This window comes from Vicia villosa, linkage group LG4, assembly GCF_029867415.1.
Source record: "Vicia villosa cultivar HV-30 ecotype Madison, WI linkage group LG4, Vvil1.0, whole genome shotgun sequence".
Taxonomy (NCBI): domain Eukaryota; kingdom Viridiplantae; phylum Streptophyta; class Magnoliopsida; order Fabales; family Fabaceae; genus Vicia; species Vicia villosa.
The window spans coordinates 70138467-70158897 of NC_081183.1; the positions used below are offsets into that span (position 1 = coordinate 70138467).

Genomic DNA, 20431 nt, shown 5'->3' on the forward strand with positions numbered 1-20431 from the left:
ACTGTTGTAATATTTTAGTGAGATTTAAGCTTAGAACTTAAGAGAAATATCACAGTTGTGATTATAGCTTATTAAGAAGCATTGTAATACTCTTGTAAGAATTTGTTTACATTAATTTGTAAAAGGTTCCTAGAGTGATCAAGGTGTGATCAGAATACTCTAGAAGACTTAGAAGGTATCTAAGTGGAAAACCATTGTAATCAAGGTTGATTAGTGGATTAAATCCTCAGGTGAGGTAAATCACTCTAAGGGGGTGGACTGGAGTAGTTTCGTTAACAACGAACCAGGATAAAAATCATTGTGTAATTATTTTTATCTTAAGAGTTTTTAAAGTCACACTTATTCAAACCCCGCCCCCCTTTCTAAGTGTTTTTCTATCCTTCAAATACACATGCGTCAACCAGCTGATCCATCAAATCATCAATCCTCGGCAATGGATACCGATTCTTGATAGTAACTTTATTTAGTTGTCTGTAGTGCACTCACAACCTCATAGAGCCTTCTTTCTTCTTTACCAACAGCACCGGCACACCCCACGGGGAAACACTAGGACGAATGAATTCTTTCTCCAGCAAATTTTCTAATTGACTCTTCAATCCAGCCAACTCAGATGCCGATATACGATAAGGTGCCATCGACACAGGACTAGTTCCAGGAATCAACTCAATAGTAAATTCCACTTCTCTCTCAAGTGGCAATTCTCTAACGTCTTTTGGAAAAACTTTCGGGAATTCACATACCATTAGTAATTCACTACTCACAGCTTTTCCTTTCACATCCATTGATGCAACAACATAAACACAGCAACCCCGTCTTTAACTGCCTTGTCCACCTGTCTAGCAGTCATCGCCAAGTCCTCAATACCGACAGCTTCCGGAAAAATAACTGTCTTCGTAAAGCAATTAATTAACCCGATTAAATTCCAACTAGTTCATTCCCAGGATGATATCAAGTTCTTCTAACGGAAGGCAGACCTAGTCCAATCCGAAATCCCTACCAAAAATATCAATCGGGAAATTCAAGCAAGCAAATGAAGTAGTCACTGAACCCAACGCAGGAATGTCAATAACCATACTTCCATTTATATCAGATATTTCCAAATTCAATCTTTTTGCACAATCCAAAGAAATAAACGAATGAGTCGCTCTAGTATCAATAATTGCAATTAAAGGTGTGCCATGGATAAAACACGTATCTTTAATTAATCGATCCTCATGAGTAATCTCCGACCCAGATAAAGCAAAGACTTTTCCACAACTGGACTAATATGGACTGATATGGCCTTCTTCTTCGGTTTCGTGCACTGTGGACTGATATGGCCTTCTTCTCCATAATTATAGCAAATCACAGTTTTCATTCTACTATTGGCAGCGATATGACCCGCCTTACCACACTTGAAGCACTTCTTCTCTCCACTCTTGCACTCATTCCTACGATGTCCAGTTTCACCACAGTTATAGCATCTAATAGGAGCACTAAAGTCTCCCCCACTAGGCCTTTTGCAATCACCAGCTTTTGGATTTCCTTTATCGTATGGCTTACCTCAGTCCATAGGTTTCTTACCTCTCTTATCAACCAAATCGCGAGATTTAGATGACTTCAGCTTAATTTTATCCTCCTTAAAGATCCTACTACAATCCACCAAATCAGCAAACCTATGAATCCTTTGATATCTGATACCTTGCTTGATCTCATCACGAAGGCTATTCTCAAATTTGATGCACTTCGAGAATTCACTAGCCGCATCATTGTTGTAGTGGGTGTAGTACTTCGCCAATTCCACAAATTTAGAAGCATACTCCGGTACTGTCATATTACCCTGCTTCAGATCCAAGAACTCAATGTCCTTCCTTCCCCAAACATCTTCCAGAAAGTATCTCCTCAGAAATTCTTTTTTGAATACAGCACAAGTAATTGTTACACCGTCAGCATCCAATTCAGCTCTAGTAGCAACCCACCAGCCATCAGCTTACTCGGAAAACATGTGAGTACCATACCTCACCTTCAGATTCTCAGCATAATCGAAAACCCGAAAAATCCTTTTGATTTCCTTTAGCCACTTCTAAGCACCTTCACGATCATGAGTGCCTTTGAACAATGGAAGATTGTTCCTCTGAAAATCTCCCAGTTGTCTGTTAGCACCAATTCCTGCTCTATTGGGATTTCTTCCCAACACACCAGCAATCATACCCAAAGCCTCAACAATTGCGTCATTGTTTCTTCCACCTCTTCTAGCCATGTTCTTCTAATTCACAAAACAATCTCCATTAGAACAAAATATCGACAGTGATAACTCACACTGGTCGTATACAAGGGAATAACTGACACTAAGACTCTTGTCACAACAAAAGACTATGGTCTGATACCACTGTTGTAACACCCTTCTAAACCCCCGCGACAATTAATAAAATATTCAGAGTAAACATGAATTCAAGGATGTCACAATTCAAATTAAACGATACGTCATATAGGTTGTCATGCTTCACAAGAAACGAAATACCAATTTCAATAAATCATGTTCAACACAGCGGAATTAAATTAAGACAGAATAACATAATCCTCACCGATGCATAAACCAATTAAGAACATAATCCAAAACCAATAGAAATAAAAGTATAATAAACAAGTCGAAACTAGAGGGCATTACACATATTTGCCAAAATATAAAACATTTCCACTTACATGCAATGGTTAAATATAAGTAACACGAAAGATTCATAATTAACATGCCAACCACAGCGGAAAAATCATCTCATCAATAAATGGTAATTCGGATGATTCCCATACATCATCCACCATATCACAATTATCTTGGCTCAAAGACCACACATCTAGAATATAACATAATACAAATATGACATACATATGAGTAAAATAAAGTCTCATAGCATCAAATCAATTAAAACTATAACACCCAATCTCAAGTGTTACACGACCAGAGCATGAATGACTACTTAGTCACGACACCCTACAAGAGATCTAAATCTCCAAGCTAGGCATCCTTCCACTATCCTCGAAACCTGCGTGATGTCGCATTGAACATTATTCAAACAGAAGGGTGAGAATTCAAATCATTATAAATAAATATAATATGGGAAATGTATAACAACAACAATTACATTCCAAAAATTCATCGCCCACTTCTCATGGTATCTACACAACATGGCTTAACAATTCATATAACAAGTAATCATTCACAAATATTACAAAGTATAGAAATTCACCATTTATAGCACATAACACAATTACCAATCATGTATCAATACATCACCAATAATCAATTATCACATATTGCATATAAACCAATTATCACATAACTCCAAATGTGACTCAAATGCAAAACCATGTGACTTCATGCATGTGGTACCAAATGTGAACCCAAATTTTCACTACTTTCCGATTCAATATCTAGAATCCAAGCCACGCTTCCGATCCGGACAAGACGAAAGCTACCATGTGAACCCAAGTTTCACCGCTTCCGATTCTACCTTTAGAATCCAAGCCAACATGTGAATCCAAAGTTTCACCACCTCTATTTCCGATCAAGGATCAAGGTCAACCATGTGAACCCAAAGTTTCACCGCTTAATTTTCAAAGCCACCATGTATGCATGTGCAACAAGACTCACAATATATGCAATTAAGATTACCACACAATCTTAACATACCGCGTACCACAATAACTCGCACAATTCGAATCATCCACCAAACGTTGCACAACATGCATACATCATCAATAAAGCATATACATAGCATTTATCAATCACAAATAACATATAGCATACAAGCCAATCAATGGCATTCTCAACAATCACCAAAAACAACATATACATTCGCTAAATTCAAGCATCATGTATACATACAATTACCAAAACATATGCAATTAAGAATTATCAATATAATCTTAACATTCAAGCATATCACCATAATTCAACATATTGAATCATCCACCAATTGTACATAATACATTTATCATGTAAACAACATTAATAATGCATTCAAATAGCATTCATCAATTCCATATATCATAACTAGTACATAGTACACGATACAAATGCATGTTATTCCCAATTAACATTAATCCATGACATACACATATACAATTACATGTCATTTACACAACCACATAATAATTAGATCATTTAGTGCTAATCAATTCATTTTCATCACAAAGAGCATTTCGTTCACATCAAGCTCATCATTAAAACGGGAAAGTGTTAACACATCAACAAAATGTACAACTTTTATAAATACATGTGTCATACCCTAATTTTTGACCCCCCTGAGATGACATATCTTCAGGATTTTCATCAGGTCAAAACTAGTGCCCAAAGCAGTCACTTCTTCATCTGGCATTTAATCAAGGATGTTCAAAGACAAGAAAACTCAGGCAAAGGATCAATCAGTAGAAGGATTAGTCTCTAACATAATCATAGGACTCAAGAGCTTCATTGTCTCACCTATGATTGATTAGATACCCAGTCCTCTGAATACAGATTTACTCAGGTCACCAGACTAGGGTTTTTGAGCCTATCAAGGACTAAAATCAGGGATCACCTTTGGGAAACCCTAAAAAAGCCCCAGGGGATCATTCAAAGACATCAATCATCTTCAAATAGCTCATATAACAAGATCCACTGGACATTACACCTCAATTCAAAGTCTACAGTCATCATTTTCATCTGGTCGACAATTAGGGTTTTTGACCTAATTCACCAGGATAGTTGACTTTTAATCAGAGGCATGGATCCAAAACTCAAGACATGATTCAAGAACTTTTACCACCTCAATATAACCCCTTTACATCACTCATTTGAGGAGAAGATCTTGATTCTACACAAAAGTCCAAATCTCACCTTATTTGGAAAAAGTCAACTGTATGGGATCACCTTTGACTTTTAAGATTTTTGGTCAAACCATGACTTTCAAGGATCAATATCATCAATATATGGATATTAAAGTCATTTGACCAAAGAAATTCAAGAAGAATCTTCAAGGAGCAAAAAGTCGGGAATTAGGGTTTTTGAGGGCATTATGGGAACTCAAAATTTCACCTACACAACTCAAAAAACTTCCAACATGAAAGTTGTAGATCTTGCAAAATAAAACAACATCTTACAATGGAACTTTTTTCAAAAGATCAATCATTTAAGAGTTTTGGAAATTTTGAAGTTTTAGGTCATAAACACTTAGAAAATTTTCTAAGTGTTTTAACCTAGTTTTCTTCCAACTTTGGCCTCATTTTTCACAAATTTGCCAAAGGATTCTGAAGAAACTCCAAACTAATGATTTGAATTAGATGTTTAGGGCTTTCCAAATTGTGTTCAACCTTCTCCAAATTCATTTTGAGCTAGGAGTTATGCTTGTTTAAAGTTGGCCTCATGAAGTGAAATTATAGGTCATGCATCATTTTTGAACTTTGCAATTTTGTGCACATGACCTCAATTATGGATGCTACACGACCCATAACACATCTGAAAACATGCCATGCATTCATTTTCACCATGCCATGATAATTGAGGAAGATTCCTAAAACAAGAACATGTGATTATGTAATGATTACATTTGAGAATTTATGGCAAATTGATGAATCACCCAAGGAATCTTCTCACCAACCAATTAGAGCTCACTTTGTATCTGAAATGTTCCCTAAGATCAGATAGAATCAATGGATAGGGAGCTGGCTCGAAAATGCAATGATCACACTTGGATATTCTTTGAAATTTCTTCATGGCTAAGAAACCAAATTCACTTCACTAAGCAAGCTCACTCTCTCAATCAGTACTGAATCATTTACCTATAAATAGGAAAGCATACCTCAGTAGAAAAACACACCAAAGCAACCATATTCCTTGCTTTCTCTTTCTCTTCTCATGCTTATTGTTTTTCAAAGTTCTTTGGCAAGAAGAATCGTTTTCTTCAAACCAGAGCTTATATTTGGAAAGTAAGCATTCTAACATCTCAAGGGGGTTCATTTGAGGTGATCCAAGCACCTGGATCACTTCTGTAAGTGGAGGAACGCCATTGTTGCTCTCACTTTGGAGCTGTTGCAGTTGGAGGTCCATAGAGCAATTCAGAAGGTTTCCAACAAAGTCAAGCATCCAGGCACGTTCCATAGGAGGTAGTGGAGCTATCCAGATGGCTGCAGCTCGTCTATAACTCAAGAATCATCACTCTCCATGTTCACTTGAAGCTCAAATCGAGGGAGGTCCATAGAGCAATTCAGGAGAATTGAAGTTACAATAAACATCCAGTTAGCATCACTGAGTCACAAGGAAGCTTTTGGGATCATTCATACAAGCCCTGGTGCTCTCTAACATCCTCACGACCTTCATTTTCAGAGGTAAGTTTCTCAACTCCACCTCTTTGATTTGTGTATCTTTCTGGCTAAAACTCAACACCATTCTATTCAGCATCATAAGAGGATTAAAAACCCTCTATCATCAGTCATTTATGCTTCAGTATAGTCATTTAATTTGAATTCCAAATTTTAGGGTTCTTCACGTATTTTAGATAATTCAGTAGATATAGTTAATATAAATTCATAATAGTTACATATCTAGAATCGTGAGTGAATTTAGAGCAAGTTTGGTCTTTATATCGTTGCAAATGGTTGAGAATTGAGAGAGTTCAGAAATTCAAATTGTTGGAGCTTGAGGAAGAAGATGACAATGGTGGTGGCGCGCAAATTTCAAATCTGAGGGCCAAGTTTATTTTATTTTGAATGGTTTGTGTTTTACAAACGAATTCATCGTTTGCCCTAGTGGCCTCACATGCGCTCTTAGTCTCCTCATGCCCAAGGTCTGGGGTTCGAATCCCCCTCTCCTCAGACCTTTTGATTTTATTTTCTTTTTGCTCCTATACACTTGGGCAATATATGAATTGCCTTGAAGTCAGTTTGCTATCACCACACGCGCGTTGGCTCAGTGGTGTTTGTTTTGAGTGTGTGACCTAGAGGGCGTGGGTTCAAATCCTCCAAGGGCCAAACTATTTTTTTAACACCCATTTTCTTTCATTTTTCTCACAAACTTCACACAATTAATTCACCTATCAAATTAATTCATTTTCACTTCATCTTTCACACACTTGTTATTTAATATACCTATTTTATGAATAACCAAAAAAAAATCATAAAAATATTATTTATTTCATGTATTTTAATTAGGTTTAAAATAGTATGTTTTAAATGTTTTATTAAACACTTTAAAATATATATTTTCATTTTATTTTAACCTAATTACTTTGTGAATAATTTTATGATAAAACCCTATTTATTTAGGTCTTAATTAGGTATAGATTTCATCTTTGCCTTAATTAAGTTGACTTTTGTCAATATTCAAAATTGTTTTCAATCTCTGATTAAACAGATGATTAAGGTTTTCAAACAACAAAACCTTATATCATTTCAATCATTTTCAACTGTTTCTCATAAACAGTAAATCATTTTTTAAGTGGGCCTCTATTAGAGTGTAAGACCCAACACCTTCTTTCTTTTCATAGTTTGTTTTACAAAACTGTATTTTCAAAATCTTCTTTCTGTTTTCAAAACATTCTTCTGGTATTTGAAGGGCATTATTCCCGGTGAAACTCTTCAGATACCTATGTGACCTATGTCCATCTTCACTTCTTCTGTTTTCAAAACCTTTAACTGTTTATCATATATATATTCAACTGTTATCCACCAATTACTGTTGAGGCTCTGTACATACTTCTTCAAAGGCCTCCACTCCATCCAGGTTAGGCTTTACAAGCTTTCAATTTACAGTCTTTATTTAAATTACTGTCAAATATAAACTGTGCATATATATATTAGTTTAGAACTACGTTTGAGTATAAACCTTAGGACAGTTAAACTATACATATATATATTATAGGAATATGACCTAGGATTGAGAATGTCTTCCCGGTGAAGGCTCTTTCCTAATTAGAGATCTATAGTTCAAACCCCCAAGATGAATTATTCCCGGTGAAACATCTTGGCAAAAACCTTAGAATCCAAAAAATAGGACACATCCACCCAAAGAGGAATTATTCCCGGTGAAACCTCTTACCCATTTGCTTAGAGCCAAAATAAGTTCAAAACTACATAGCTTTCTCTTGTGCTATAACAAGGACCCTCGATGACCCTCGATTAGCCTCCTCTTGGGCTTTGTACAAGGACCCACAGGCTTCTTAAAAGCATTTCCAGCTTCCTCTTGAGCTTGTATACAAGGACCCACCAGGTTTCTTATAAACATAGGAACAGGTCTTTAGTCACCTTTTAACATACCCTGGTGAGTTTCTTCCAATTTAAACCAGACTTTAAACAAGCTAAGTTTGTCTCAATTTTACATTGAGTACACCTTTTGGAATGAGAGACATGGACAGTCTCTGTCACCCTTATCCTCATCAATCTTCCTTAGCAGAGTCTAGGATCCATTTTTGCTTATCCTCAGTCAGTGCCAGCCTTCATCTTGGGCTTTAAACAAGAAGTCTCACTAGATAATCTTTCTGCCATTCATTTTAACACAAAAACCCCTTGAAAGGGTTAGCCTCCAAATCATTTCTTTCATCTTAACAAAAACCCCTGGAAAGGGTTAGCTTCCAAATCATTTCTTTCATCTTAACAAAAACCCCTGGAAAGGGTTAGCCTCCAAATCATTCTTTCATCTTAACAAAAAACCCCTGGAAAGGGTTAGCCTCCAAATCATTCTTTCATCTTAACAAAAACCCCTGGAAAGGGTCAGCCTCCAAAATCACTTCTTCAAAAACCAAAGATTCATTTCTCTTAGGAGATAATTTCCCCAAAAGAGTCAAAAACCCCTGGAAAGGGTCAGCCTCCAAAAACATGACAAAAATCAGTCTTTTAACAGACAATTTCTCCAGCTGAGTCAAAATCCCTGGAAAGGTTTAGCTTCCAAAAATCAATCTTTTAATAAATAAATCCTTCAATAGAGTCAAAATCCAACAAAAATAGTTAGCCTCAACCTTGGGCTTCATACAAGGCACCAAAACAATAAAACTCCCTGTTAATAGTCAGCCTCAACCTTGGGCATTGTACAAGGCAGATAATAGAGTCTCCCCCAGTGAGTCCTTCATTGTTCAGTAGCCACAACCTTGGGCTTTGTACAAGGCAGATAAACCATATGTTGTGTGTCAAAGATTCCTAACATCTAGGATCTTTTCCCATAGAGTCATCCATACTCAGTTTATTTAAGAGTCCGCCACAACCTTGGGCTTTGTACAAGGCAGAAAATAATGTTTTCCCTAGCTAGAGTCAGCCTCAATTCTGGGCTTTGTACAGAACACCAAATAAAATCCATCCAAATAAACACTCCCCAAGTAGAGTCAGCCTCAATTCTGGGCTTTGTACAGAACATAAAAAATCCCTTGTAAATTAATCCCCAGTGGAGTTTTCTCCCAGAGTCAATAAACAATCAATCAATTAAAAAGCCTCAAGCTTGGGCCTCATACAAGCCAGCTAAAAAATCAAATCTTTTATACAGTAGATAGACATAGCTTATATCTATAGAGAGATCTTTCCTCTATCTCACCACATTCAAACAAACAAACATTACACATTTCAATTTCAATCAAAGTCTCCCATTTAGGACTCTGAAAGACATGCTCTGGCACATCCCCAGACTTGTACACTTTCCCTAATTTGGACGAGCATCTTTCTTTCATTCAAGAGATACTAGCATACTTGCAAACACACAAGTAAGGTCACTCTCTTAATGAAATGAATCCAGTTATTCTGTCACTCTTTCAAAATGTTTGTGGTGGAATAGTAGAAATACCTCTCTATAAAGATGACTTCATGTCTCTTTACTGTAAACAGAGATTTAATTCAAAGCTTCAACCTTGAGCTTCAAGCAAGGCACCCAAAAACAATTAATAATCAATTAGTTCCCCGAACTACATTAAGCTCTGACTTCCATTAGGGATATGTAGGCATGAGGTTCACAAGGAACCTCAGCGAGCTAATAAAATACCAAAAATAGTCAGTCTGTCTGTCTGTCTTTCTTTTATTCAATTCAATTCCTTCTCCTAACACAAAGGAGAAACTTTCCCAATCATTAGTAGTAAACACAATCACAATGACACAGAGAAGGTTCCTGTAGAGTACTACAGATATGTAGGGTGTTTAAACACTTCCCTATGTATAACCGACCTCCCGGACTCCAGAATTTCTAGTCTAGGTGAATCCCCACACTTAGCAAACTCTTAGGGTTTAGTTGAGATCTTTTTTTCCCTTTCCTACTCGTAGGACAATAAGAAAGTTCGTGTGATATCGTAGGAAGAACTTAAATAAAATTCATCCCACCACGGGCGCATTCTCCTTCCAAATTTCGCGTGAAGGGTCTAGCGTGTCGTCCTCCCAAGTGAAACGGGGAGGTAAAAAAAACGACAACCACAGTAAAAATGGCGACTCTGCTAGGGATATAAGTGTTAAAAACCTTGGTTTTTCATCCAAACCAATGGTTGACCTGTTGCTGGTTCAGCCCCAATGAGGAATTAGGGATGCCAAATTCCCCCTCAAACAAGAGAGGTCCTGCCTAACCTCTGTGTCATTTCATGTGTTTGCTGCATTTATATTTGTTTATTTTGTTTATTCTGTATCGGGAAAGGGCTTGATTCCCCCTTGTGGTGAGAAATCCTATACCCGGATTTGAGTGCAACATAAGATAGGATGGAGGATGTCTTCCCGGTGAAGACCCTCTAATCTTGGTTCACAATTCTACTCTTGGGATTTGCCTGGCTGGTTGTGATTAACTGCGCCAACGCATTCCGAGACTGATTTGTACCAGGAGGACCTAGAAACACATTAACCCCACTTAAAGCCTTTTTTAGGACGTAGAGCGGTGATTACGAAAGTAATTGTCACGCAGATACTACACTCAGAGAAAACTCTCTTATAGATACCAATCAACGTATCTTTAAGGTTGAGCAAAAACTCTGAGACCCCTAGAACCCGTTCTACAGGTACAAAAATCCTTATCCTTAGTTTACCATTGGGGCGAGGTTTGCGTTTTGACTTCATGACCACTATACCCTTCAGCGCCATGTTTGTTTAAAAACTCTTGTGTGTGCATTCATGCATTCATGCATCATTCATTAATAACAACTAAAAAAAAGAGTCTTTTTCGAGTCATTTTTCAAGGAAACTAAATAACGAACGTTTTGAACTTCATAGAAAGAGAGAAACGGAGAAAGGACTTAAGGATCTATACCATGGATTATGGGAGAAAGAGAGCTAGGAAATACACCTTCAAGATTCCCCAGGTCGAGGAACTGGGAAAGCTCGGAAAACTGGTGGTCAACCCCCAGGCTTTCAAGGAGAAGTATGGAAAACTTCTGCCTTTGCTCAATACCAACATGGTGGATGGGATCCTTCCCACCTTGGTACAGTTCTACGATCCAACGTATCACTGCTTCACCTTTCCAGATTATCAGGTCATGCCTACGTTGGAGGAGTACTCTCGTCTGATTGGAATACCCGTGTACGCGCAAGATCCGTACTCCGGTTTGGAAAAGAATCCTGACGACGTTATCATTGCTGCAACTACTCCTTTGAACGTAGTCGACATCAGAACTCATATGGTGAGTAGAGGAGGAATTCAAGGATTGCCTTCCAAATTCCTGCTTGATCAAGCTCGGTACTTCGTTAGCATCCAAGATATGAGCACTTTTGAGGAAATCTTGGCCTTGCTTATCTACGGATTGTTTCTGTTCCCTAACATTAACGATTTCGTCGACATCAACGCAATTAAGATCTTCTTAATTGGAAATCCAGTTCCAACCTTGCTTTCGGATGCTTATCACTCTGTGCATTCAAGAAACCTGCAGCGAGGAGGATTAATCACATGCTGCGTACCGTTGTTATACGAATGATTCGTTTCGCACCTGCCAAAGTCTAGCACTTTCTGGAATATGAGGGATGGCATTTACTGGTCACAGAAAATCATGTCCCTCACTCACACGGACATTGATTGGTGTAGTCCTGACAACGACGAAACCAAGATCATCTTCAGTTGCGGAAGTTTTCCCAACATACCCCTTATTGGAACTAAGGGAGGAATCAGTTACAATCCAGCTTTAGCCCGTCGTCAATACGGCTATCCCATGAAAAATATACCAAGTAACATCCAATTGGAGGGTCTGTTCTTCAAGAACATCAACGATCATGGCAACATGCTGAAGAAGGAAATTGTCCAAGCCTGGCGTCTTGTTCACAGCAAAGGGAGAAGATTGTTAGGAAAACATCTTTGCATCTCCCTAGATCCTTACCTTCAATGGGTACGCGTCAGAGCATTCAAGCTCAGGATGCCATATCAACATCAAGAACCCATTCCCCTAAGGGAACCAATATACCTTTTCTCCACCGATGTTGAAAAACTACAAGCGGCATTAAACAAGGTATGCCAAGAAAGGAATGCTTGGAGGAACAAGTATCGAATCGTCAACACGGAAAACGTTGAGATTCATAACATCCTAAGAAGGAAGGATGAGTTACTTGAAGTGCTCGATCGACAAGTATCCCAAACATCACTTTCTCATCATATCCCTCCTGCTTCCTGGATTATTGATCAGCTCACGTCAGAGAACGCTCAGCTCAAGAAACAGAAGAAGATGTTAGAACGTGAAGTCGGCTCTTCGTCAAAGTTTTAGAGTCCTTTCTCTCAGTTTCTCTGTATTTCTTTTTCAAAGTGTGTAAAAACGGCGTTTTCGCTTAATTAATAAAAGTTTGATGTTTCATAACGTAATTATGGTGTTTCCTTGAAAAATATTAACTTAATTGCATATCATACATCGCTTTAGTCGTACGCACTGACACGAGAATTGTCGCGGATCTAATAGTCACTTTCCTTTCTCCAGAAAGAGAGGAGGAGAAGGAGGTGAACCAAGACTTTCAAGCTGTCTCATCCATACAACACTCGTTCAAGTCGCAAGAAAAGAATGGAAGACTTTGAGCAAGAGAATGGAGAACTCAGAGAAAAGGTTAATACTCTCAAAGATGCTATTGAAAGACTCAATAGTATGGTAGAAGCCCTAGTGGTTGCACAGAATCGACCAACGCCAGAAGAACCACAAAGGACTGTGGTTTCCGAGATTGTTTCTACTCCTATTCCTCAGTATACCATGCTACCCAACCGACCTTGGGGCATGCCGTATAACTTTATTCCAGAAGGGTACATACCCCCAGTTTCTGAAGTTCCAAATGTTAAGATTCCTCACAAATTCAAAGTACCAGATTTCGAGAAGTACAAAGGGAATTCATGCCCACAAAGTTACCTCGTGATGTACGCTCGAAGAATGTCAACTCAGACTGATAATCAACAATTGCTCATTCATTATTTTCAAGACAGCCTGACTGGTGCTGCACTCAAATGGTACATGAACTTGGACAGTTCAGAGATTCGTACTTTTCGAGACCTCGGAGAGGCCTTCGTCAAACAGTATAAGTACAATCTAGATATGGCTCCTGACAGAGATCAACTCCGGGCCATGACTCAAAAGGATAGAGAAAGCTTCAAAGAATACGCTCAGAGATGGCGTGAAGTTGCTGCTCAAATTTGTCCACCACTTGAAGAGAAAGAAATGACAAAAATCTATCTCAAGACTTTGAGTCCATTTTACTACGGACGAATGGTTGCAAGTGCACCAAGTGACTTCACCGAGATGGTAAACATGGGTGTACGTTTAGAAGAAGCAGTTCGGGAAGGACGCTTGAACAAAGAACCAGAATCTTCTATTGGTCCAAGGAAGTATGGAAGTTCTTTCCAGAAGAAAAAGGATCAAGATGTCAGCAATGTCTTGCACAAAATCAAGAAGAAATTTCAACCTCAAGTTGCAGCAATAACTCCGGTTGTTAACTCAGCGCCAGCTTATCAACCTCAGGTCTCGCAACAACAAATTCAACAAAGGTCGCAGCAACCTCAGCAGCAGGTTCGACCTCCAAATTACAACAATCGGGCTCCAAGGTATCCTGCCTTTGACCCAGTACCAATGCCGTATGCAGAATTGTTTCCAGCATTACTGGCAAAAGGACTCATTCAGACAAGGAGTCCTCCAAATCCTACAAACAGTTCCTCACCATGGTATAAGGCTGACCAATCTTGTCCCTATCATCAGGGGGCGCTAGGTCACAATATTGAGAACTGTTTCTCTTTCAAGATTGATGTCCAACGATTAGTGAAGAGCGGAATGCTATCCTTCAAAGATACTAGTCCAAACGTCCAAGCAAATCCTTTTCCGCAGCATAAAGAAGCTTCAGTAAATCTGATAGATCAACACCCTAACGTCATTCAAATCTACGACATTCGTCAGATAGGGGAAAATCTTGTCAAGATGCACGCTAAACAAGCTGGGTACGGCCATGTACCACCTCACAACTACTTCACATGCGATATTTGTCCAAAGAATAATCAAGGATGTGTCGTAGTTCAAGCTGCATTACAAGAACAAATGGACTTAGGATGGATTCAACATATCCGAGTCAGGACTGAACATGACATCAACATGGTTCAAGGATGTCCAGGAGAATACAAAATCTACAAAGTTGAAGATCTTGAAGGATCGGTAGTCAGGTTCCATAAAACTTTAAATGGACTTGCCTACTCTGGAACAGATTTCCACGCTTACAGTAGATGCAGAATTTGTCGAAGAAATTCACGAGGATGTTTGCGTGTTCGCAACGACATTCAAAAGCTGATGGATGACAATGCCATTACTGTTCTTGCCAACAGAGAAGATGACGAAGTCTTTACTGTATCTCCTCAAATTAATCAAGTTGAACCAATGCAAGTTAAGTATGATAGCAGGAAGACGACATCTGCGCCATTAGTCATCTACTTACCAGGTCCTGTACCGTATGAGTCCAGCAAGGCTATACCATACAAGTACAACGCTACATTCATTGAAAATGGTAAGGAAACACCATTACCGTCTGTTGTCAACATTGCTGATGTTAGTCGAGTCACCAGAAGTGGACGAGTCTTTAACAGAACAACAGAAAATGTGGAGAAACCTTCGGAGGAAGTACCACATAGGCAAGACAATCATCCAACCAATGTTGTTCAAGCGAAAGAAAATGTTGATATCTTGAAGTTAATCCAGAGGAGTGAATACAACATTGTAGATCAATTACTACATACTCCGTCTAGGATATCTGTTCTCTCCCTACTATTGAGTTCTGAAGCTCATAGGGAAGCTCTACAGAAAGTTTTGGAACAAACTTTTGTAGAACCTAGCGTCACGATAAGCCAATTCAACAACATCGTTGCCAACATCTCCGCCGGAACTAGCCTTAGTTTCTGTGACGAAGATCTTCCTGAAGAAGGAGTAGACCACAATCTTCCACTTCACATCTCAGTTGGCTGCATGGGTGATACACTCACAGGAGTCCTAATAGACAATGGATCCTCTCTCAACGTCATGCCTAAATCAACATTGTCAAGATTATCTTTCGAAGATTACCCTCTGAGAAAAAGTCATGTCATCGTCAAAGCATTTGATGGATCAAGAAAGTCAGTTTTTGGAGAAGTGGATCTTCCCATAACTATTGGACCTCAGACGTTCAAGATCACTTTCCAAGTTATGGATATTCCAGCACAATACAGTTGTTTGCTAGGTCGCCCATGGATTCATGAGGCTGGGGCAATTACTTCAACACTTCATCAGAAACTGAAGTTCATAAGAAATGACAAATTGGTAACCGTATGTGGAGAACGAGCTCTGATCGTCAGCAACCTGTCATCATTCTCCGACATAGAACCAAAAGAAGTCGTTGGAACTAAATTCCAAGCACTTTCCTTGGACAAAGGAAAGGAGAAAGCAGCGTCTATTTCTTCCTACAGAGATGCAATCCAAGTTGTAAAGGATGGCACTACCAGTGGTTGGGGGCACATTAATATTCCTACCAACCACAAGAACAGAACAGGAGTTGGATTCTTTCCAACATCATCAAAGACTATTCCAGGAATTGAGGTAGTTCCTCCCATTCAAGAAACTTTCCGCAGCGGAGGTTTTCTTCAACCTGTTCAACAAACGGTCAATACCATCGATACGGAAAACACCGATGAAGAGGAATGGCTATCCTATCTTAACAAAGCAGGATACATATCCCTATCAGAGTCTGATTCACCTTGCTGTTATCCGACTAAAGGATCTGAAAGTAAGACTCAACCAAGCAGTGATGAAGTTACAAACAGCTTCACCACCAGAAGTCATGGTTCATCAGAAGAAGTTCCTCCTATCCCCGAAGAAACTTGGGATACATTAGGAGAACCAAGCGGAAAATTCGACTACATGGTGAAATACTCCGCTCCTGAAAGTTCAAGAATCTCTCTTGAAGATATTGTTCCAACTAGATGGAACAGTGATTTTGAGTACCTCTCTCAGCCAAAAGAGATGTATAACCCTTGCTATTCATCATCATCGACTGGTGAAATCATCATTGAGGATTATATCCCCAAATCACCTTCCAAGGCTACAGGTCTAGAGTATACATATCTAGTCAATGCCATCTTGGGAGAAGAGCAAGACCAAAATACAGAAGAGGATGATCTCGAAAGTGTCTCCGACAACGAGTCTCTCCATTCAGAAGATTGGAAGTTTCCTCAAAAGAAAAACCGACATACTCCACTTGGAAATGGGTATGCTCACACCGCCCAGTCTGCTGAAGTAGAAGAAGATCGTCTGAGTGTTACAAAGACAGTGGTTGGTAAATCAAGACCTACCACAGGCCAGCTTAAGCCTAAGGTTCCAGATTGCTTAGTGCACAATGGGGTTCGCCACTATTGGACAGCTGTTGAAGTTTCAACTGTTGTTCGCACTCCTAAGTAGGAACTTTCACCGTTATTTTATCCTCTCACCATAGCCCAGGGTGAAGAGATGTTTCATAGGGCTTTGCATTTTACTATTTCTTAGGAAAATGTCCCTCTTTGCTTCGCCAAAAGCAATAGAGTTTTGTTTTATAGGGTCTTTGTTTCAAGAAATGATTGTCCATAAATAAAAATGTCATTCTGTTCCTTCGTTTAGTTTTTCCTTTTCTTTTTTCGGAAATTGGTAATCCTAAAAAACACCCTTAAAAAACATCAAATATTCCATTAACTGCATACACCGAGTCTTCCCTCGTTGTCTAAATAAAACTTATCACACATATGCAGATTAATCATAAAATACCCCGTTGAAACGTGCGACCGTATGACTTCTCCAAGCTTTGAGTTTCCTGTATTCGAGGCAGAGGAAGAAGAAGACGAAGAAATATCAAAGGAAATTTCACGATTACTTCAACAAAAGGAAGAGGCCATTCAGCCATACAATGAGCCTCTAGAGATCATTAACCTTGGTTCCGATGGAAACAGAAAAGAGGTTAAGATTGGAGTTTCGCTCAGTTCAGAGATCAGAGAGAGTTTGATACAACTGCTCAAAGAATTCTCAGATGTCTTTGCTTGGTCTTATCAAGATATGCCAGGGTTGGATACCAGTATAGTGGAGCATCACTTGCCATTAAAAGCATAATGCCCTCCGGTCAAGCAAAAATTGAGAAGAACTCATCCGGAGATGGCCATGAAAATCAAAGAGGAAGTTCAAAAGCAGATCAACGCAGGTTTCCTCGTCACTTCAGAATACCCTCAGTGGTTAGCTAACATTGTTCCCGTTCCTAAGAAAGACGGAAAAGTCCGCATGTGCGTCGACTACAGAGATTTGAACAAAGCTAGCCCTAAGGATGATTTTCCTTTACCACATATTGATATGTTGGTAGACAGAACAGCAAAATCCAAAGTTTTCTCATTCATGGACGGATTTTCATGATACAACCAAATCAAGATGGCACCTGAAGACATGGAGAAAACAGCTTTCATCACCCCCTGGGGCACGTTCTGCTACCGTGTTATGCCTTTTGGACTAAAGAACGTAGGGGCAACTTATCAAAGAGCCATGACTATGCTTTTCCACGACATGATGCATAAAGAAGTGGAAGTCTATGTGGACGACATGATTGCCAAATCAGAAAATGAAGAAGATCACATACAGAATCTGACAAAGTTATTTCAACGCTTACGGAAGTTTCAGCTTCGCCTGAACCCCAACAAGTGTACCTTTGGTGTCTACTCAGGAAAACTCCTTGGTTTCATCGTCAGCAAACGAGGAATTGAAGTAGATCCAGACAAAGTCAAGGCAATTCAAGAAATGCCCTCACCCAGAACCGAGAAACAAGTTAGAGGATTTCTTGGACGTCTGAATTACATCTCGAGATTCATATATCTCATGACTGCAACTTGTGCTCCAATTTTCAAACTTCTACGGAAAAATCAAAGTTGCGTCTGGACAGACGATTGTTAGAAAGCGTTCGACAGCATTAAGGAATATCTGCTCGAACCACCCATCTTGTCTCCTCCAGTGGAAGGAAGACCTTTGATAATGTACTTAACCGTCTTAGAAGATTCCATGGGTTGTGTCCTTGGACAACAAGACGAGACAAAGAGAAAAGAGCATGCCATTTACTACCTAAGCAAGAAATTCACTGACTGTGAATCCCGCTACTCCATGCTCGAGAAGATGTGTTGTGCTTTGGCCTGGGCTGCCAAGCGTCTCCGCCAGTACATGATTCGACATACTACTTGTTTGATCTCTGATATTGAGTATCACGCACAGAAAGCCGTGAAAGGAAGCATTCTAGCTGAGCACCTGGCTCACCACCCACTCAATGGTCATGAATCAACCAGTTTTGACTTTCCGGACGAGGACGTCATGTACCTCAAGATGAAAGATTACGACAAGCCACTACCAGACGAAGGACCTGAGATAGGATCCCAATGGGGCTTAATCTTTGACGGAGCTGTCAATGCTTATGGACGAGGAATTGGGGCAATCATTGTTACACCTCAGGGTACCCATATTCCATTTACTGCCAGATTAACTTTCAAGTGCACAAACAATGAGGCCGAATATGAAGCTTGCATCATGGGTCTCGAAGAAGCCGTGGATCTAAGAATCAAACACTTGGATGTATACGGAGATTCTGCTTTGGTCATCAATCAAATCAAAGGAGAATGGGAAACACGCCAACCAGGGCTAATTCCTTACAAAGACTACGCGAGAAGATTGTTACCATTCTTCGACAGGGTAGATTTTCATCACATTCCTCGCGAAGAAAACAACTTGGCTGATGCATTAGCCACACTCTCTTCCATGATTAGGATAAATCATTGGAATGACATTCCTCGGATCGATGTTATGCGCCTGGATAGGCCCGCTCATGTTTTCGCAGTAGAAACAATCATCGACGACAAACCGTGGTATCACGACATCAAAAACTTTCTTCAAAAGCAAGAGTACCCTCTTGGGGCGTCAAAGAAAGATAGAAAGACTTTGAGAAAGTTAACTTGTAGATTCTTCCTGAATGAAGATGTTCTGTACAAGAGAAACTTCGACATGGTTCTGCTCAGATGCGTTGACAGAAAAGAAGCAGAAGTACTCATGAGAGAAATACATGAAGGTTCCTTTGGTACTCACACCAATGGACATACCATGACAAGGAAAATACTGAGAGCAGGATATTATTGGCTGACGATGGAGTCAGATTGCTACCAGTATGCAAAAAGGTGTCACAAATGTCAGATCTACGCCGATAGAATTCATGTGCCACCATCTCTTCTCAACATACTCTCTTCCCCTTGGCCTTTCTCCATGTGGGGAATCGACATGATTGGAATGATCGAGCCAAAAGCGTCCAACGGACATCGCTTCATCTTGGTAGCTATAGACTATTTTACCAAATGGGTTGAAGCAGCTTCATATGCAAATGTTACAAGACAAGTTGTCGTCAGGTTTATCAAGAATCATATCATCTGTCGCTACGGCATTCCTAGCAAGATAATCACTGACAATGGGTCAAATTTGAATAACAAAATGATGAAGGAGCTTTGTGAAGAATTCAAGATTGAGCATCACAACTCATCTCCTTACAGACCAAAGATGAATGGAGCTGTAGAAGCAGCTAACAAAAACATCAAGAAAATCGTTCAGAAGATGGTCATCACTTACAAAGATTGGCATGAAATGCTCCCGTATGCTCTTCATGGTTACCGTACATCAGTACGTACTTCGACTGGAGCAACTCCTTTCTCCCTTGTATATGGCATGGAGGCAGTCCTACATATAGAGGTTGAGATTCCATCAATGAGAGTCTTGATGGAAGTAAAATTAACAGAAGCCGAGTGGTGTCAAAGCAGATTCGATGAATTGAACTTAATCGAAGAAAAGCGCATGACAACTTTATGCCACGGACAGCTATATCAACAAAGAATGAAGAAAGCTTTCGACAAAAAGGTTCGACCTCGCACAATCAAAGAAGGCGACATTGTACTCAAAAAGATTCAATCTTTTCTCACAGATTCGAGAGGGAAATGGACTCCCAATTATGACGGCCCCTACGTGGTCAA

The 20431-nt window shown here is 39.4% G+C and overlaps 1 protein-coding gene across 1 annotated transcript; it reads right to left on the reverse strand.

The window, feature by feature from the left end:
• Positions 1 to 482: 482 nt before the first annotated feature.
• LOC131597345 (uncharacterized) lies at positions 483 to 2239 on the reverse strand. The gene is made up of 4 exons (XM_058870050.1): positions 2071 to 2239; positions 1770 to 1968; positions 1564 to 1628; positions 483 to 769 (listed from the first exon to the last, which is right to left on the reverse strand). The coding sequence occupies exons 1-4, from the start codon at positions 2237 to 2239 to the stop codon at positions 483 to 485; spliced, it is 720 nt and encodes a 239-aa protein (XP_058726033.1).
• Positions 2240 to 20431: the final 18192 nt, after the last annotated feature.